The sequence below is a fragment of the Tauraco erythrolophus genome, chromosome 29, assembly GCF_009769465.1.
Source record: "Tauraco erythrolophus isolate bTauEry1 chromosome 29, bTauEry1.pri, whole genome shotgun sequence".
Lineage (NCBI taxonomy): Eukaryota > Metazoa > Chordata > Aves > Musophagiformes > Musophagidae > Tauraco > Tauraco erythrolophus.
The window spans coordinates 4,909,049-4,930,339 of record NC_141493.1 but is presented as its reverse complement, the minus strand read 5'-3'; the positions used below and the strand labels follow the sequence as shown (position 1 = coordinate 4,930,339).

The 21,291-nt window shown below is 45.2% G+C and overlaps 1 protein-coding gene across 1 annotated transcript in view; it reads left to right on the top strand.

Annotated features, from left to right (window-relative positions):
• Positions 1-21,291, top strand: part of ANTXR1 (ANTXR cell adhesion molecule 1) — a 104,115-nt gene that overhangs the window by 20,548 nt on the left and 62,276 nt on the right. The window contains exons 9-10 of the mRNA XM_009984230.2: positions 6,071-6,131; positions 9,666-9,764. Of these exons, the coding sequence (XP_009982532.2) occupies positions 6,071-6,131; positions 9,666-9,764 (160 nt within the window). The remainder of the gene's footprint in view (positions 1-6,070; positions 6,132-9,665; positions 9,765-21,291) is intronic.

The following is a 21,291-nucleotide window of genomic DNA, read 5'->3' as shown; positions in this document are numbered from 1 at the left end:
GGAGGGTAGGTTCACCAGGGGAGTCTCAGATTTCTGTGTTTACAGTGGTTACACACTATTCTGACCATGTAGTACCAGGTAAAACTGTTCCCTCAGTTCATACTCAATTTTCCCCAGTGCTCTTGCATGTAGATGGAATACAATCCCTGGTTTATTGGTTTTCCTGGCACTCTCCCAGTGTGGGGCTACTGCCTCAGTTCTCTTGGACAATCAGGTGTTGCATGTCATTTAAGAAAGCAACAAAAAAAAACAAAAAGAAAAACCATTTTGCTTCCCAGCCCTGCATTCCCTTTGCAGCTGTTTTTAATGAATTCCAGGAGCAGTTCTGACTCCCTTTCCAGTTATATGTAACAGAATGGGAAGCCTTCAGCCTCCAGGAACCTAGTTAAGAACTGCTTCAGTTGACTGGTGCAAGATTTCCCAGCCCTAGAAAGGAGGGTCAGAAGGAAGTTTAATTGTACGGTAATGAATCTGTGACCTGATCACTTGCGTTTGAGTGGAGTGATTGCAATAGGTTGGGTAGAGAGAAAGTGTGTAAAAGGAATGGCCAGAAGGACGTTGATCACTCTGCAGAATAACAAAGAGTTCATAGATTCCTGTTCTAGCTGGAAAAGAATCTCCCTTATTCCTTCTTTTCTTGTCCTTGCAAAGCGCCTCCATCTCGGAGCAAAATGATGCATTTGTGTTCCCAGGAAAGCATTTTAGTGTTGAAAGAGCCATGAGGTCTGGAGGTTTCTTTCAATCCCTGTGTAAAAGTTGGTATAGCAAGGGTGCTCAGCTGTGGGTAGAGGGGATTGGTTAGGCTACTAGCTGCTGGTTGCTACAATAGGGGAAGGAAAGATAAAATGACGAGCCTGCAGGAAATTAGTGTTTGAAATCACTCTAGAGATGTGAAGACCTGGGTTTGTTCTGGTCTGCAGTGATGTGGTGTGAACTGCCTTGTATTCCTGCTGGGACAGCCTGACGCTTCCCTCCTCCCCTTGTCCTGAGGAGTAGGTCTGTTTTGACTCTCTGTGTGCACAGAGGTGGTGGACTTAGAAGTCCCTCTGGAATGAGGAAGAGAGTGGGAGCTGGGAGCTTGAGGCTGGCCTCCACTGGGCCTCTACATCTGCTGAGTGAAGATGTTCAGGGCGGTGGGTCTGCAAATGTTTCAGTCCCCCTGCCCTTTCCTTTCTGCAGGAGCCAGCAAGTTTTAAGTTGGCAGCTGCAGGGAGACCTGCTCAGGGCTTTCAGAGGAGGACTGTCTCCCACTAAGCACCACCAAGCTGTCCAGGCAGTGCCCTGGAGGCTGTGTTTAAATGAACTGAAAATATAGTCCCACGTGAAGTCATTCTTAAAACCATGATTCTCAGTGGGAGCTGAAGGTATTCAGTGCACCATATGTTTTGGTCCTTTCTCTCCTGTGAGTTCCGATGTGACTTTATTAAGCAAACCAATTGCTTTTTCTCCCTCATCGTGAAAAAGCCACTGCCAAGACTTCAGCTTCCCCCACGTTTACTGGGGATTTTGAGTTTATTAGGAGGGAAGAATCTGGTAGAGAAGCAGACATCTGATTGCTGTAAGCTGGGAAACAAATGGAAGGACCGAAACAATTTGTTAAATTTTTCTTTGGTGTGAAAAACTTGTGTGGATCATAACCTGCCAATTTAAAGCAAATGGAGCAAGTCTTAGAAGGAAAACCTGAAACTCAACTTCATCTGCTGCTCAGTGTGTCTTTGGTAGGAGAGCTGGAGGCAATGGAACATGAAGCAACATGAAAGTTGGGATAGGATCCTGCCAGTGCTTTGCTTTGAGCCTTCAACAGAAACTGACTGAGAGAGCAGTCGCTTGGAACAAGAACACTCCCTGATCCTTGCACGTGTTGAACAGTGGCACTAGCTTGGAGCTTATCTCGGATAGAGAAGCAATTGCAGGTCCCTTAGAAAGGATTCTCTGGGTGAGCTGCAGGAAGCAGTGGAGCAGTTGTGATGTGTAAGAAATAAAGTAGTATGAATTAGTTTGTGGGACTGTCTCCCATCTGTATAAATTGTGCAAGTGATTCATCCTTTTAAGTCTAATTTCTTGTGTACTCCTTTCGGATCATCTTGCAACGGCGTCCACCTACCCTCAGTGTTCTTCAGGTCTCACCTCAGCTCTTAGAACGATATGGCAGTTCAGTGTACTCCTTCCCCTCAAGAAATTTAGCTTGGAAATGTACTGTCTCTGCATACTTCTGTTACACAAACTGCAGTGCTGGGACGCGTAGTGTGGTAACTTTTGTGAGAACTTGATGTGAGCATCTGTTAGACAAAGTATGAGAAATGGGATGATGCTTTTACTTACTTCTCCTGAGCCAGCTGTTGAAACTTCACTTGCAAATACATAAACTGTATATTCCCTGGCACAGCGAGAGGGGCTGAGACCCCATGAATGGGCGAGAGACACGAAAGTTATTTCCTTTGCAAGACATGTCCTGTATGTGCAAAATGTACACAACATGTCTAAGTCAGCTGTCTGCCTTACTGCTGACATGCAGCCTGAGCGTTACGTGTACGCTGCCCAGCGGCAGCAAGCTGGGCTCTTCAAACTGCTGCAGTCACTAAGGAAGGATGGGATCTCCAGAGGGCAATTCAGAGCGGGAGCTTCACACAGACACTCTGAATGTGTCCTCTGTCAGAGCCAGGCTTTCCACATGGGCCCAGGAGAAAGTCAGCTCGAGCCTCTCGGCTTGGGTAGCTCACATGCCCATCTAAAGCACAGCATGTGAACCCCCCGTCTCAACGGCGTAGTGTTTCTTGTTACTTTTAGAGGTACATGATCACACTTTCTACTTCTTTCTTCCCTCAAATGCATTTTTTAAAAGGACCTAGATATAGTTATTTCACTTAGTTCCTGCAGATATTATTGGAAAGGAAACACTTCATAAATTAGTGGTTCGTAATTGGCAACAGACTTTGTTCTTTAGTAATTCAACAGAGCTCGATAATGAGTACCTAGCCTCAGACTGCAGGTCATTCACACTGACACTGGTTAGGCAGTAGCCTTCTCTTAGACTTCAGCATCCCGTTTGCCAATTAGAATTCCCAAATTTAATGAAAAAAAAATGTATAAGAAATATGCAGCTGCTGTGGTGAAATAATCTGCCGGCATGTTTGGGGACCAGAATACCAGATGGAAGCTTCCAGCAGTCCGGGAGTTTCACTGCCCCTCTTCTGTGTTTCTAGAAGCGCCCAGGCGACCTGCAAGGCCTTCTCCTGGCCCTTGGACTTTAATGCAGTGCCTGGCAGAAAGCTGGATTAGTCACAGGTAGTGCTGGGTTCAGCTCGCTTCTGATAGAGATACCTGTGACAAATAAAGCCACGCTTCCACAAGGATGTGCTGCGTTTTATTTTATTTGGCATGTCGACAAATATCAACAAGAGATCCTCCTAGAAGCCTGCTGAAGCTGGAGCATAACTGGAGCCCCACAGAGTACAACAGGAGACTGATTTGGGAATCTGAGCTTGGTCTTTAAGTGTGTGGAGCTAAGCTGCTTCACCAAGAGCAAGCACGTGCTTCAGATACTTTTCTGCGTGGATGCCAAGGCCAGCTGCCTTGTGGCCTGCAGTTAGTGACCGAGTAGACCAGAACTGTGGTGGTTCTCCCAGTGAAAAGGTGGCAGTGGGGTCAGTTCTCCCATGTGTGCCGCTGGAGCGGTTCACAGGCTCTTGGTGGGAGGCCGCGTCACGCTCATGGGTGTTATTTTGCCTTCCCGGGGAGCCCACCCACAGCAAACGAAGTGCACCCACAGCCACACCGGGCTGTGCAGTCCTCGGGAAGTGAAAGAACAGAAGATTTGATGAAATCTTCTACGCTGAATATGTTGAAGTCATTTTTGAGTTTATTTTTATAATGAGGAAGAGGCAGAAAGGAATTCTTTTTGCAATAGTTACTGCTGCCTGATTTTCACTTTTAGTTAGGGTGGGTGCTTGAAGCATTGGAAACTTACTGTTATTCTAAATCAAAATAAATATTGCAGTTGGCACTGTAAAAAGCTGTTAAGGCCAGCTTTGTGGAGTCACGTCAATGGGTTGGATTGGACTGGAAGGGAGATCTGCATCATCTCATTGAGACACCTGCTATTCCACCCCCCGTCTGAGTTGATTTACAGCATGAATATTTGCAAATGACTGCATAGAAGCCATGAATTTCAAACTGAAGTCATGTGACGCTTTGCTTGGTGGTGTGTGTGGTTTTTTTTTTAAAAGAAGTTGAAAACATTGATGATATTTTTCATGCATTTGTTCTCCAACTCATTTGCCTACTTCTCTTTCACTTCATTGCTGCAAGGCAATGAGGAGAAGGAATATATAAAAACGTTTGGGGGATGCTGAGGGCAAGGGGAACAGAATCGAAGGGGGAATTTAGAAAAATGCGAAAAGATTCTCCTCTTAAAAGAGGCGTTTTTCAGTGGAGAGGAAAAACACTTGAAAAAACATCAACTCTTAGTTGTGCTCATTAGCCCTGGCAGTGGCTTTGGGAGAAAAATGCTGTATCTTCAGAGAAGCAGATCCCGGAATGAGTAAAGGGTGGGTAGGAGAGGACTGACAGGAGGTGGTGGATGGATAGCTACAGATGGATACTTTGGAACAGCATTCTTACAGTCTTCTCTATTTTTTGTATATTTTTCTTATTCTGCCTTTCAAATTCTTCCAGTGCTTTTCTGTTGAGTTCTCAGCTGTTGACTTTCTCTTTTTTTCCACTTGACAGTTCCTGTATAACCCTGTTCCTGCAAATCTTCTTTCTCCTCACTTGTCAGGATGCCAGCAACTCAGCCAGTCCTGGTTCCTTCACTCCCTTGGTACTCTTTTAGTCTCTACCAGCTCTGCTTCTGAGTAATTAAAACTTTTGTTTAAAAGTTTTTAAAAAATAAATCATGACTCTATATCTGTGCCTTTAGGTATTTGAGGCAGAGAGCCATGATTGCGGATTAAAAATAGATTATCTTTTTCTTACAGAATGTAGTGTATTGGTTGCACTCCTTTCCTTGCAGATGTTTCAATTTTAAGTTGGGAAAATAATTTTCCTGTTGGATTCGAGTCATGATGCTTGGCTGACATTTACTTGCCTCTTGGAGCTGACCTAAATTTTGATCAATATTACCTCGTCGAGGGGCTGCCCGGCCCAGTGCTGAACACCCCCGGCTCTCGGTCGCTGCTGCCGTTCTCGCAGGGGTTACAGGCACTGTCACGAGTTTGCTGACTGCGTGCAGCAAAGAATGTGAGTTGGTCTTCAGAGGAGAGGAATGGCTGCTGCATGCAAGTAACAGCTTGAGAAATTTTAGCACCGTGTGGGAATAAACAGTATCCACCTCTAGCATGCTCCTCGTGCCTTGCAAGCGGTCTGCCAAGCCTGATGCTGAAGGATTTGTGTAAATCACCGTCCACACGTAAAGTGGTTGAAGGCAGTGCCAACCCTTACGAAGACACGCTGCTTAAGTCAAGCTTGGTTTAAGTAAAGAGCAAATGTCCACACAGCTTGGTTTGAAGTCACGGTGCAGCTTTGAGGATGCACTCAGGTGTGCTGTGATAGATGAAAAACTTAACAAGTTTGAGCCCCTATGCTGAGACTTGAGCAGTGGCCATATAGATGTTCCTAGGATGTTCTAATGCAAAGGTAAATGGCTTAGCTTAAACTTGTGAGGTTTTATTTGGAGTTTTGGGCTCTGGAGGAATTTTGGAGAGGGATGTGTGACTGCAAAGGGAGAGCAATGACGTAGCCTGGCTAACCCTGCACAGGGCACGTGAGCTGTTACGGATCACAGTTTGCTTAACTTGCACCACGGACACAGGCGAGCTCGTACCAAGGTACTGAAGAGCATTGGTGTCCGTTGTCTTCCTCCCTAGCAACAGCTTGCTGTGGAAGAGCAGTGACACCTGTGTGGTTGGGTTAAAGTGAAAAGCTGAGATGACGTCATTGTGACATGAATGCAAAGTGCAATCTGAGTTAAGCATTTACATAAGAACAAGTGTGTGCTCTCTCCCACACTTTCAGATTTGTGTTTCCATAGAAACAAGTCAGAGAGACTTCATGACATTTTTCTGTCTTTCAGATTTTGAAGAAATCCTGTATAGAAATCCTGGCGGCAGAGCCTTCCAGTATATGTGCAGGGGGTAAGTACAGATTGAGGCTCTAGTTGTTCATGTTGCCTAAAATACATTTTTCTGTCCATCTCTAATTGCTGGAGAGTGCAAAAGGAACCAATTAACTGTAGCTAAAACTTTTGCTTTTTTGGTGAATTTATTTTCCATCTTATAGTAGCTTGCACTTTTCCCATTTCCGCCAAATGATGTCAAACAGGATTTTCTTACAGGAAAGGCTTGAATTTGGCAGTTTTGTCTACCTGTTTTTCAGTCAAACTAGTCTGTCTGAATGAAACTGTGCCAAACTTGAAGTAAATATGTTGCAAAATTACAAACCAAATCAGAAAATAAGACTTTGTGCTTAGGTTGAGTTTTGCAAATTCATCATCTCAGAGAACTGTTTGGGGAAGTGCTTCTTAAGAAACTAGCACAAAAGTCAAATGAGCACACTCTATTCTAGAGGCTTCTAATATTCTTTGAACGTTTCTTAGGCATCTAGGGTTGATACAGTGGTTGAGGACTAGAATTCAAACATCATCCAGCTGAATTCTGGGAATCGTACTGCCCCCTCTTTGTGTGCCTGTTCTGATATGATTGAGCTGTGTACACTGAGCCTTTCAAGACCTGGCAAGCATTTCTGCATCCAGCAGAACCCAGCCTTTTCCAAAGAAAGCTCGAGAACCATTTTAGCCTCTTCCATCTGCTTCCTGTAAATTCTCCGCATTTTACGGAGTGTATCCAAACTGTTTGTTGAATGTGTAGCAACTCATTAAGTAGAGAGGTTGCGAGCAGAGTTGAGGTTTGTAGGGAAGGATGAGTCCCTGACAAGTTCTGCATCTTCCATTTTCTTGAATCGGTGGTCCAAGTAAGAAAGCCAGTTATCATTGCTTCTTTGTTTTCACTTCCAAAGCAGCTGCTTTCATCATCCTTCCTGCATCTCCAGTTCCTGGAGCAACTGCCTGTATACCTAAACATACGTAGGTAGTCATATTTTCCTGGCAGATGCAAGACGCCAGGCTAAATGCCCAATAAGTACCAGACATCAGTTTTGTATTCCATGAGTGCTGCTACTGTAGTTTTGTTTTTTGAAGCCAGGATGGCAGAGTTGATATGAACTTTAGTGCTTAGTAATCTACTTCTCATTTTGGCTGGACGTTTAAATAGTTCCTTTGTTAAAAAGGGCTCCAAAACAGGGCTGTTAGCCCTACCTTGGCGTGGTGCATGTTCGTTGTCACGACGGCCTCTGATACAGTGCAGTGGTGTTGCATAAATGCTTGGGAAAGGAAATGAAATTGTATGAACATTCAGACCCACTTTACACGCTTTTTAAAAAATACATTTAGATACTTACACACGGGGTAAACAATGATGCTTATGTAATGTCGTAAGCCAGAAGATGATTTGTAACCATCATTTATAACCGTCTTTAGCACTTTCTAATGTGCTTGTCAGTTGCTTATTCATCTTATCATTCCCGTTCATTGTCTCTTAATGAGAATGTAGGGGTAATGTACAGCTGGATCCGACAGAGCCAGCTGGGAGGAAGTGTAGAGGGGTTTGATATAAACCATTCACGTTGGAATTTGGCCAGTACTTCATGAGAGGAGCAGTGTTAACCTTGAAAAATGCCAACAGTTACTTAGATGCTCAATTCAAGGCCTTGTCTCTGAGTTTGGGCAAATACTCCATTGCTCTCAAACTGCAGCTGATTTAATCTCTTAGGACTTTGAGACTAATGAAAGTTCCGTTGAACATGAAAGTTATGTGCATTAGTGCCTTTTTTTAGATAAAACTTTGCAGGTGTAGCTCTGGTACCTTGTGTTTTCTTGTTTCTGTGCACATCCTTGAAGAGTGATGGAGAGTTTTCCTTTTTCTTTATTTGGAAGGAGAGAACATGAAGGCTCCATGTTACGTGAGGCCACTGTTGTACTGCAGACTGGTCTTAGGCACTAGAGTAATGAGCTTCAGCAGCAACACATCGTTCTGAAATGCCAGTTTCTTGATGATTTGGTTTTGCATCAGTACAGACATGCAGGATCTGTTTGTTTCAGTCTCAAGCAGTGACAGGATCCCCATGGTTAATCTGACATCATTGATATGCTGTTCTTTGACTGTACTTGAACTCTCATTCCCCAGCAATTGAGAATTCTGCAATTTCTCTTAAGTATTCTTCAGCCCCCACACTCCAGAACAGAGCTCTTCTCCTCTGTCTCTTGGACAGCACATAATGGGCCTGTGAGGCAGCTTCCCTGGCTAGATGTGGTGGGATGATTTGCAACTTGGCTGTAAATGAGTGGGACCTGGAAAAGAGCCCAGATTCCAGAGCAAATCTGATTTTTTTGACAAGTACAGTATGTGAGTCCTTAAGGGAGATGAAAGAAGATGGAGACTGTAAAGTGCAAGGGGAAAACTTTGAATCTGCAAGAACTAGGTTCCTTGTTCCTCCTGGATATTTTAAAACCAGGGCGGTGTTTCTGGTGCACTCTGATTACTCCTGCGTTGTCTTGGACAGTGAAACGTTTTGTGTTCAAACCACGTTCAGCAGTGAAACATCAGTGGGAATTATCTGAGTGCCTCTCCTAGATAGGAACAGGAATTGTGGGGGCTGTTTCCTTTGCCGTGGGGAACTGCAGAGTTTGAGTCCCTATGTCTGCTGCCAGAACTTTTCTGGGACTATGGCCCTGTTTCAAATTCTGAAAGTCTGAAAATGCTGCTTGTCTTGCAAGGCTTAATGCTGGTGGCTGCAGGAAGTCCATAAACCTTTCCGAGTACTGGGTTCAGGCAGTTGGAATAACAAGGGACAGTAGAGAGTGGTCTGAAAGACTTGTGAGGATATGATCTCATTGCTCAGCCCTGCTTGTTCCAAAAAGGACTGCCCAGTTCAGCTCTCCGGTGTAAGTGACTGTCCTTGATGCTTTCTGCTTGTACTGCAGCTGGTGGTGACCTTGTAGAGCGGATCTGGAAGAATAGCAAGGATGAAGACTTGGGGGAATGCCCACAGACTCTGACGTCATAGCCTTTGTCCAGAGACTAGAAAGCTGATCGGGTGATGATGCATCCCCTGTTGCATGGAACTGAGTCCGGTCAAGAACGCAGGGTCACTGTACCCGCTGGTAGGGCAGGAGGTGACAAAACTCATGGCAACTGATACAATTTTGCAGTTACCCAGAAAAGCAGAGGTTGAACTTCTCCGAATTGTTACTGAAAGATCTTTTTCATTTCCATGGAAAGATACTTTTTCTCTTTCTTTACTCAAAACTTCCTGCCATTTAAAATGGCAGCCTGGGGAGGGGAAAGCTCAGGGTTTCTGAAGCTTAATGGTTTCACTGCAGGTCAGTTAAAATGTTTCTGTCGTGTATTATTTTCTGTTTCTAAAAACTCAAGTTGAAATTGGGTAGGGAGAGAGTGAATGAAAGTTCAATTTTTAACAAGTTTTAAGTTTAACTTAACTGCAAATTTTAGCTCAAAAGACCTCGCGTGAAAATTTTGGAAATATGTGCCTTGTCTAAATGGCCATTCTTTGCCTCACCATGTGTCAATAATTTATTGTCTCTTTTGCTACAGAGTCATTTCAGGTGGTTGTGAGAGGAAATGGATTTCGACATGCCCGGAACGTTGACAGAGTGCTCTGCAGCTTCAGGATCAATGACACAGTTACTCTCAGTAAGCTGGGTTTTTTGGGGGGGTGTGTGTGTTTGTTTGTTTTTTTCCTGACTCTGCACTGGCCTGCGTTTGTTTGCAAAACATTTTGAATCTTCGGATATGTTGACCGTGAAGGTAATAATTATGGGATGAGGAGCTATTAATTTGCAGAATGCAGAAGAGATAATTTTTTTTTAGAGGAGAATTAGTGATGGTATTGTATGCCATGACTCTGGCAGCAAGGATGTGAATAGATAAGCTTGAGCAGTGGAGGGCACAAAATATAGAAGACAAGAAACTTGCCTGTAAAGAGTGTCTGTATGTGTCTTGCTGACAGGTGAGATCAGGTCTGTTTCTTTCCTTACCTGTATTTTGTGGTACTTGGCAAACCTGGTCGTGCAGCTTAGATAAACACTACTGTTGGAAGCTGTATTGGAGTGTTGGCTAAGGCATTGCTGTGCTTCTGTGGGTGCAGCTTGCAAAGATGTGTTCTCTACAGAGGTCACCCAGCAGAAGAACTGAAGAGATGCAAATCAAACCCTGAGTGTCTGGTCTTCTTCTGAAGTGTACTGAGAGCTATTTAGCTGGAAGAACTAATGATGTCATTGTTCTCCTCTGTCATGCCTGCAAACCCACATAGGAAACCAGCTAGCACAACTCATAGCTAATACCACCAGTGGTGGTAGAATTCATCTTTTCTGCGATGGAATCTGTTCAGAAGCTGCCTGATCATTTTGGAGGTGCTCCTGACCCTTTGGAGTATAAAATAAATGCATTAATTAATTTCCTACATGCGCAGTCTAATGGCTCAATGCTGGACTTGCTCATACTTTCAGCATGTGTGTAACTTGCTCTTCAGAGCAGGGGAACAGTTTGCTAAGGCTGTTTGCCCTGTGAGGAATGCCACTGGGCATTCAGGGAGCAGGTATGTCTTTAGGACGGTGAGTGTAAGTAATCTGTCCTGAATGGCTTTTAGACTGTTGTGCTGGAGGCAGAACCTGCCTCCTCTGTGGCAGGCAGGTTCTGCCATGGCCAACTCTTGTGACACTAAGTGGAAATCTTGGCTGGCTGTGGCTCGTGTTTGCCTAGTTCAGATGTGGTGAGTGTTGAGGATGTGAAGAGGAGAAGCTGGAGGACCAAGGACATAGGAAGGTGCAGATGGAATTGGAGGGTGGAATAGAGAAGCAGAGAGATCTGAGTAAAAGCACTGGGGTGGGGCAGTATATGGAGAATTAACTGCTTTGGAGGCACCTCCCTGCAGCCTGGTGCTGGAGATGTATGAGAAAGTGAGAGGTGGCTTCCAAAAAAGAAGGGCAGAGGCAGCCACAGATTCATGCTTTTCCTTTCAAGTTCCGTAAAATTGGACCCAAACCTGACATGTGGCCAGAACTCCTTAAATCTGGATCACGGCTGCGTTTAGGTGTTGAACCATGTTTGGTTTCTCCCCAGAGTTCAGATCCAAAGTTTTTTTTGGAGCATATGTGTTATAAAGTCTCTTCTAGTTCTCTAGAGCTGGGCGGGAAACTTTCTCTTCTCTCTCCACCTGGAAGGTTCCAATGGAAACGAAATTACTGTTCAAATATTTAGAAGTTTTCTTTTCATCAAAGTCTGAAGCCACACAGTGCAAACCAAAAAGCCTTTTGGTTTTGTTGCTGGAAGCTGACAGTTTGTAATGTTCTTAGTTTGCATGTCTGCTGTCTTTTTTTTCCAATTAAAATGTGAATACCCCATATCAAACGTAACTTGGGTGAAAATTTCAGCTTTGTGGAGAAGCTACTTTTGGTTCAAGAGAAATGTTAGTGAAGAATTCTTCGAGCAGTTGTGTTTTATGCAAAGAACACATGGACATGTATAATGGAAGTTATAGGACCTACAAGACCACCACTCAGCATGACAGAAGCCTCTCTAATCTTGCAAGATTTAGGAGAGCCCATGTCACCCTGCTGTCGCTTGGCCTGGCCTGGTTTTATGTTCTGAACATCCGGCAGATCAGATATCCCTTTGGGAGACTTGTGCTCCTGATGATCTCCAAAGCAAGATGGATTGGGTCAATGTGTGCAGCGTTTCGGTTTTAGGATCACGAGGGGCCAGATTTGCAACCTGTGTGAGAGGGGTAAGAGCTTCGTTTGGTCCTTCCTTGGTGGAAGGACATTGGTACTCTAATTCCCCAAATTGCTTTCCATTTCTTCTATAAATGGCTTTCAAGAGCTGCAGCACAAAGTTCTTTAAGTGTGAATTCTGAAGGCCTGGAAAACTTGGATCTTTTGCTTAATTTGAACTTTTAATTAAGAGCCTTGAAATAGATCTGTATCATGAAGAGAAAAAGCATCAGAAGCTGTACGTGAAATGGGCAAACTCTGCTACCCCTGGTCTAGAGATGGGGGAACTGAAGTTACAGAACTGAAGGTGTCTGCTCCAAGGGAGCTAACTGCAGACAAGCACACGGGTGTCCTGACACCAGCCTAGAACTCTTCCTACTGGTTTATGGAAGAAGCCAGAGATTTCGTACAGGTCTCCTTTCTCGATTGCCTGTTCTTCCTTCATTTCTGCCTCCGTATCGATCCAAAAATTGTCCTTATGTGACTCCCTTTGCTTTGTGAGTCCAGTACAGGACTCGGAGACTGAACAGAAGGAAAATCTAGCGGCTGTTTCTGCCAGCTTTGAGAGAGAGGGAAGTGATATGAACACTGTCCGTCTGTTCTCTCCTGTGTAAAGTCTTTTCAGCACTGGATTTGCTGTTCCACTTTTCCCTCCAGAGAAGACTACTTGCTCCCTTGTCATTAGCTTGAAGGTTACCTCTGCTACCTGAGACTGTGCTAGCTGTGACCTGTTGTTGCATCCCAGCTCAGCGTCCTGCGAGCTGACTGGCTCTGGAGCCAGGCATCCATTCCTGGAAACATCGTAAAGTCTTCACAGAGCTAAGAACGTCATCCATCAGCTTTCCACTGTTCAGCGTGTCCTGTCTACGGAGACACAAAAACACCCAGTGTTGCCCTTGGGAGGAACTGTTTGTGAGGGTTACCTCGTGCCCAAACACTGTGACCGAGTGTTGGGGGCTGAGGAGGAAGACTCCTTCCTCTCTTTGCGTGCTGACTGCTTGTCTAGCTGAGTAATTTATTGTGGTGTCTGTCATCATAATCTTGTAGTAGCTTTCAGGAAACCTCAGCTTATCTTCAGGGGCTTTTTTTGTTTGAAGCTGTCTTCCTGTGTCCACAAAATCACTGTGGAAGACGGGGATATGGGCCAAACATGTTCGCTGCCTTCTGACCTTACGCATTCGTCGTGTCCTGAATCGATACATAGGTGACAAGCGAGCTTGTTCTCCTTGGCACTGCACCAAGGCTTCTCAGTTCACTTTGCACAGCACTACATTGTTGGATGCCCTGACCTGGAAGCGAGAGGCCACAAACTCAATTTCTGAGTTCAGACCTTTCCCTGAAGGAGAGAACTCAGCAGTTGTTCATCGGTGTTCTCAAACCCAAGTCTCTCCTGGTGGGAACTGGTGCAGCTCTGTCAAGTTTAAGTTACTCTATGTGAGAAGGTATCTCGGTGTTCCGCTTTACTGGTGCCTGCAGCTCCAGCCTGCTGCAAACAGATTAACATAAGAGTTAACTGAACTGGAATTTTATGGAAACCTTATGGAGATTTGCTAGCTCAGCTGTTTTTGTTTGCTTGAAACCTCTGATTGTATCAGGGAGGGAGGTATTTTTAAAGATAACACTAAGCCAACAGTTCCTGAAACCTTAAATTATCCCAGATGAGATGTAGACCAGCACAGCTAGGACTTGCTGAGGTTAAGGGCTTGAGCTAATAGATTTTTATTGGAATTACTGGCAGAGAAAAGTGGCAGGTGAAGAGAGCATCAGCTCATGATGTTCATAGCTTGGGATAAAAAAAAAAAGGAACATCTGTAGAAACCATGAAGAATATTTGGCTGAGCAGAACTGTAATGAGATGCATGTTCAACAGCAGAGTGTGTTCTGCCAGCAGCAGGACCTGGGAGGATTGTTTTCAGACTGCACAGAGTTAAATGTAATTATCCAGTGCAGTGACTTATGACTGCTCTGTGGTGCTAAAATGTCTTTGTCTGCCCAGATTGTGCAGGATCCAGCAAAGATAGTTCTGGGCATAGAGGCAGCTCTGTCTTAAGCAATTTAGAACTGAATGGAGAGATGAAAGATTGGTGAGGAAACAGCATGCACCACGGCAGAGGTGGGGCTAGATCTTTTGCATTCTGGGGAATGCTCTGGACACTTGGCCAAAACTGATCCTTTGCACAAACGAGTCTGATTTATTTATTTTTTTCAGCACTGAGTATCAGAACTGAGGGGAAAATGAGGCAGAGACAGTGGGAACAGGACTTTGCCAGGTATCAGCAGAGTGAGCTGTATAGGGAATTGTATCCCAAAACTGCCCAACAAATGCCTCCTAAAAATTGTCTTTTGTTTTTAAAGCCTAGAAGGTTTCTCCATTTCCCCATCTTTCCTTTTTCCTGGCAGCACAGTACTTTTTTTTTTTTTTTTTTTTTTTGGTGATATCTTCTTTACTTTCTCACAGCCCGGTCGCTCTTAGCACAGGAACGTTTTACTTCACAGCTTGACTCTCTCATCCCCAAATTCCTCACTTGGTCATGTCACTTTAACCCTCCACTGAATCTTTTTCTTTTATTTTCTTATAGTAGCTTTTCCCTCTTTCCACCGTGGTACTAGAGAATGTTCGTCACTGTGTACAGACTCTGTCAGGTGTTTTGGGGAGTGTGACCTTTAGGAAGGACACAACATATGCTTCTAATTTTTCCTAGGTGAAAGCATACACCAAGGTGAGCTTGGCATCCATTTCAAAGCATGGCTGGAGTCTTTGCTTGACAAAGAATATGGTCACGCTTCCCTCAAACGCTCTCCCAGCCTCCAACAAATTGCAGTGTAGGAACTTTTAAATCAGGATTCCTGATGACCTCCAGCAGACTTCTCTGCAACCGTCCTGGCCCAGTGTAGAGGAACAAGCACGGCGCAGTCAGGAAACTTGGGCTGAGCGAGGAGAAGAATCTCTGTGCAGTGTGACGTGCTTTGCCACGCTCGCTTTGTCACACTGCGTGCTTCTGGGGGACCGAGGTGGTCTCCCACTGTGACATTAGTGTGTCTTTGCCGATGAGCATGATGGACCCTATGGTGAGAGCTCTGAGACTGGAGTGGAGCTGCTGCGGTGGTGGGCCCGGACTCCTGCCTGGGAGCGACCCTGTTGCAGTGCAGCGTGTGCTGCTCTCCTGAGCTGCCAGGTGTGAGCACGAGCAAATCCATGGTGCGGTGCTTTGCCAGGTTTTATTGGTAGTCTTGAAGCTACGTGTGCTCGTTGAACAGAATTTGACGCACAGCAGACAAAGCCATCAGTGAAAAAGCAACTCCTTCTAGATCCCTTCTCTCCGTCTAGAGATTGTTAGGAGTGTGATATCATTGTTCTGTGCTTTTCTGTCTCTTGCCCCCAGCCCCTAACTCTGCTCTGAATGGCTTTGGCATTCAGAGCTCCTGTGTCCTTACACAAAGCAGAGCAATTATAGCGTGATCTCAATGTGGTTTTCATTACAGCATTAACAAAACATTTCTTATTTATGGGTCTTTCTCGTTGGCAGTTTCTCTAGCTCTGAGAGTGTTTCAGTGTCTTTCTGCATTCCTATCTCCCCACAAAATGGGTTTGAAATAAAAACTTTGCTTGCAGAGTTGTCACAAGGAGTGGCAGAAGAGGAGGAGTCAGCCAGGATGAACAGAGATTGGGCTTTGGTAGGCGGCGCAGAGAATCGTGGAGGCATTTTGTCTCCTCTGAGGTGACAGAGGGACGACAGGAGTGCTCAGGCTCACGCTGGCTCAGAGCTGCCCGTCTGGGGCTGAGGTACAGGGAACAGCCACCTTAGCACGGACCTTCCTGAGGGGGTCTTACATGGGAGCAACCAGAGTGCCACCCCCAGTTTGGCTGTACTACTCTGATAGACCAGAGTTTTGTCTGCTGTAGCAACAGGAGACCAGGGCAAAGCATTTTCTGAGATGTACTTTAGGTGACAGGGATAACAGAAGGAAATTTTTATTCTGTGATATATTGGAAGTTTGGCAAACAGCTTTAGAAGCCATTTCTGGACTAAAATATCGCTGATATTGCGAGTTCAACAATCAGCACTTGTGATATTGTGGTGGCAATTCAAAAATACTGTGCTTTTTAAACCCTTCTGCAAGGGATCTTTGCAGTCAGTTTCCAGTACACCAGTTGGTTCTTGGATGAACTAGTAACTAAAGAAAAAGCTGCTAATTTTAACATGGTTATATGGCTAAAAGAAAGTACAATGATCTGTCTTGGTCACCTTCTTTGGGTTTTTGTACCTCTCTTTTATTGAGGTTTGCTCTTCTGTGTTAAAACATTTGCATATATTGAGACCTTTTTATATTATGGTTGGGAAGTACTCCAAGTCCTGACTTGCCAAAAGGTTACACCCTGCTAATGGCTAAAGAAACTGTTCACTGATGTTGGGAATAATAGATTTTACAGGCTACAGATAGTTGTTAAAAGGTGTAGCAATGCTGGGTAGTGAATTACAGGAATTTGAGCAGCAGAAAGTACCTTGTTGAAAAGGTATCCACAAAAACCAGATGTATTTTTGCGAGATGTTTGACCCTCTCCATTTCTGCGTGCTGCTCTGAATGGCTTATGCCTCAGGACTGACTAGTTTTAGTTGCCTATGAGTGCAGTGTCCTGTGGGCTTTTGTTTTTTTTTTTTTTTAATACAGTGAGAACTTTATTTTCCTTGATGGAGTGATTAGCGGTGCATGGATAAGGAGCAAACTGTACCCATTACTATGGGTGGACTTTCTCAAAATTGAGACATTGCAATATGCAATGCCCAAGCTCTGCCCTTGATTGGTATCTGAGATGCAATCAAGGCCTGGGCATCCTTTCTATAGAATTGGCAAAGGAGGCAAAGTGAATTTTCCATGGTCACACAGCCAGTTAGCGGCAGCACCGAGAACAGAAATCGCTTCCTGGGCAGCTAAGGCAGCGGCATCGAGCGCTCCGACCCTGCCTTCCCCGGCTCTTCCACCAGCATTGTCAGCTGAGAGGAGTCCAAACCACAAAATTCAGATTTTGGCACGAGATCTAGAGTTTGGGAGCATTCGGGCCCATCTCTTACTGCACAGGAATACAGCAAGTTTCTTCTACAGCAGACAAGAAAAGCAGCGTTCCTTCAAATGCATCCCGCAGATACAGATGCAATAGCAGATGAGAAGTGTTGTTTTGTTTGGTTTCCCCATGTAAGTTTTCCAGGAAGGAGTCAGATGGCCAGAGTTATGCAAACCAAATGGATCTTCTTTTGTTTAGAGCAAAGGAAAATAGTCGCTCATTTTTGTGGTGAAACACAAACGTTCTCCAAACAAAATAACTTCTCCCTGTAGCCAGCCTGGCCAGCCATGAGTCCCCTCTTGAGACTCTGAGTCTGATAAACTTTCTAGAGAGGCATAGACTTTAATGCAAGTTGGGAGTGAGAAGGGAGAGAAAGAGAAACAAAAAGCCAATGAGATCTAAGCAAAAGACCTTGCAAAATTAAGCCAGCTTTTGTTTTAGTGAATGCTGGCGTGGAGAATTCTTTGGCCTTTGCTGCCAGCGTTAGCGAAGGAGAAAACAAGACACTGGTCTTCAGTCTCTTGGCATGTGTGCTCTGAGACAACGTCACAAACTTATGGGAGTTAATGATGTCTTCATAAATCAGGGTGAGAACAGAACTGTAGGGCCAGATTTACCACCGCTGTGCATCTGCCTTGCTTATGCAAAGTGGGAAACGCTGCTGGTTTGATCTGGTGACTCTGTTGCAAAACTGAGTGCCTGTCTATGATGCAAGCTCGTGAATCCAGAGCCTGCGCTGCAGGCGATGGGAAGTGAGGGTGTGTTGCATCCCTACATCGCGTGCTTTACATGCCTGTTGTCTGTCTGCCCCTCTTTTAATGAGGAACTTATCTTCTAGATAGTATGGGACTAGCAAAGGAATACCCTGTGCTGAAAACATCTGCTCTAACGTTCAGCATAGTGGAAGTGTTCGTATGTGTTCTTGCACTAAGGCTGTGGGAAAACAGCAATAACATGGTTCTTCCCAGGCCAACAGCAGGAGCAGGATCTAGAGGGATCACTGAAGACTGCGCTTGGTAGGCGAGCCATGATGCAGAAGAAAAGCCTGTCTGTGAAAACCACATGGCTGCCTAAAATGTTTCGCTTTCAGCTCTTTGTCTAGGTTGAATAGTCCTTAACAAAATAACTGGTGTGGGTAACCCAAGAATTCAAGTGTGTGTATGTAGGGAAGGGATTTGATGGAAGCTGGAAACATAAGGAAAGCAACAGTGAAGGCTACAACTTTTCATCACCATTTCGTTTTTTCAAATGGAGTGTTAAAAACAAACATTTCCTAACCTGCCTGAGGAAATAATCTTTTGTATTGCTGCCAAAGCAAAGAAATAGACTGGTGTGAAGTAGGGATTATAATGTGTGATAGGAATTACTAGAGCAATATTACTGCTTTCTAGAATTTTGTATTCAGTGGAAAACTCCTTTAGGAATGCCTGGGAAAGAATACTTGACCTGGTGAGTCCTGCTTCTGCACGAGAGGACAAACTCCTGGAGTCTGTGTCTCTTATGCCTCATCCACTGCAGTGAAACGTGCTGCATGACCCTGCTTCCGCGGGAACCCTGCTGAGCTAACCGCTGAGAACGGGGCCGGGAGCAATGGTCCTTCACTGCTCTTGCCCTAATCATTATTAGACGTCATCTATGTGAACAAATTTATCTCAGCAGCCGAGTGAAGAACGAACAAAGCCCACAGCTGATGCAGAAATTACTTTAGAGGTTGCCACATTCTCTTTGGCTTGTGTCTCTTCATGACTTTTCCTCTTTCCACTGGCACTTTGAACGGAATCATAACTTGCACAAGTTTCCTCAACAACAAAAGACCAGACAGTCAGAATAGCTCAGCTCTTTGTTAGATTGCTGAATGGTTTGGTTAAACCATTATCCTTGCTCCGTTCACTTCCCTGATGCTGTCGATGATGCACTGAACACTCTGCATTGGGTTTGCGTGGTGAGGTTTTGGTAGCCAGGGGCTACAAGGATGGCTTCTGTGAGAAGCTGCTAGAAGCTTCCCCTATGTCCGATACAGCCAGTTTGAGCCGACTCCAAGGTGGACCCACCACTGGCCAAGGCTGAACCAACCGTTGATGGTGCTAGTGCCTCTGGGACAACATATTTAAGAAGGGGGAAAAAGAACCTGCACAACTGCAGCCAAAGAGAGGAGTGAGAATATGTGGGAGAAACAACTCTGCAGGCACCACGGTCAATGAAAAAGGAGGGGGAGGAGGTGATCCAGGAGCCGGAGCAGAGATTCCCCTGCAGCCCATAGTGAAGACCATGGTGAGACAGGCTGTTCCCCTGCAGCCCATGGAGGTCCATGGTGGAGCAGAGATCCACCTGCAGCCCATGGAGGACCCTACACCAGAGTGGGTAGATGCACCCAAAGGAGGCTGTGACCCTGTAAGAAGCCTGCAGTGGAGCAGGGTCCTGAAAGGACCTGTGGAGAGGCTTGCTGGCAGAACTTGCAACCCCATGGAAGGGACCTACGCAGGTGCAGTCTGTTCCTGAAGGACTGCACTCCCTGGAAAGAACCCACACTGGAGCAGTTCGTGAAGAACTGCAGACCATGGGAAGGACTCGCATTGGAGAAGTTTGTGGAGGACTGTTTCCCATGGGAGGGATCCCACACTGGAGCAGGGGAAGAGTGTGAGGAGTCCTCCCCCTGAGGAGGAAGGAGGAGCAGAAACAACATGTGATGAACTGACCACTGCCCTCATTGTCTGTCCCCTAGTGTCGCTCGGGGGGAGGATGAAGAGCAAATCAGAAGTAAAGTTAAGCCCAGGAAGAAAGGAGAGGTGGGAGGAAGGGGTTAGGGATTTATTTCTCGTTGTACTACTCTGATTTGGTTGTAATAAATTAAACTAATTTCATAGAATCATAGGATCATGGAATGGTTTGGGTTGGAAGGGACCTCAAAGATCATCTAGTTCCAAACTCCCTGCCATGGGCAGGGACACCCTCCACTACACCAGGCTGCTCAAAGCCCCATCCAGCCTGGCCTTGAACACTTCCAGGGATGGGGCAGCCACAGCTTCTCTGGGCAACCTGGTCCAAGCTTCCCCAAGTCAAGCCCATGATGGTAACTGGTGAGTGATCTCTCTGTCCTTATCTCAAGCCACAAGCCTTTCATTGTATCTTCTCTCCCATGTCCAGTTGAGGAGGGGGAGTGATAAAGCGGCTTTGGTGGGTACCTGGTGTCCAGCCAGGGTCAACCTACCACAGTCCTTTTTGGTTCCTGACCAGAGGCATGAGGAATTCAAGATAAGGATAGTAATCAGGAGAGGTAATGGGCAAAACATGGACTGAACACAGCTCGAGAGTGAAGGATGGAATGATTGTGGGGAATTTATGTTGTTGTAGTTGTGGTGAAGGGATGAGGGGTGGATTGTGTGTAAATTGTCCACTTTTGTTGGGTGTTGTGATGATGTTAGTTTGATTTTGGTGTGGGGAATTCTTTTTTTGGTTGATGTGAGTGAAGTTTGTGAAGATTGCTTCCACTTTGCCAGTGTTACGTGTATGTGGGAAGTTAATTAATCGCACTGTGCGGTTGTGAAGAGACTTGAGATGGTCAGAGCCCTCAGGTCTGCTGTCTGGTTTGCAAACAGCAATGCAAGGTGGTGACGAATCGGACTCCTGCTTCGACATGGCCCTCTAGACTGAAGGTCTCTTCCACCCTGCACTATATCGAGACAAGATTGAAGATTTGGATTGCAGATGAGATTTGAAACCTATAGGTTTGAGAGGAGAAGGGGAAGGAATCTGTGTCAGGAGAGCAGCTTTCAATCAAAATGATAATTTTACCGGGAGAATTTTAGGAAGCTGGTAATATTTGATAACAGCTCTCATTCTGGGCCTGTAAGCATCTCTGTAGAAGATCCTAGAGCTGATTATAAGTACAGCTGGTAGAAAGCTTTCTGATGCAATGACGTGCTTCTGGAAAATGCTGATTCAGCAGAATCAATCCCTTCTGTGGGAATGTGTCGTTTGCAGTCCAAAAAAAACCCTAACAACCCACCCAGCCTGTCTGACTGGTTTGCTGCCAACCTGCCTGATCTCCAGTAAGCTGGCAAAGGGGCTGGGCAGTTCCTTGGTCAGCACAGAGATGGTGTAAATTCTGATTTAAGTCCACAAAGGAAGAACATTAGCCGATGTTCCCGTTTCCCAGGCAATTGCCTATCGATAACTTTTCTCACTCTGCTTTTAAAACCATAGTGTACTTGGGTTGGAAGGTTTAATTTCGGTTCAGATGAGTCTGCCTTGCAGTGCAAAATTTTCCATAATACACAATTTTCTTAACCCAGCTATTTCCAGTTATATGTAATGTGGTGTCCTGGATAGCGTGCCTGGGATAACTTCCTCTGACCCTTGGAGTTACAGAGTAAATACAAAGGGCTGA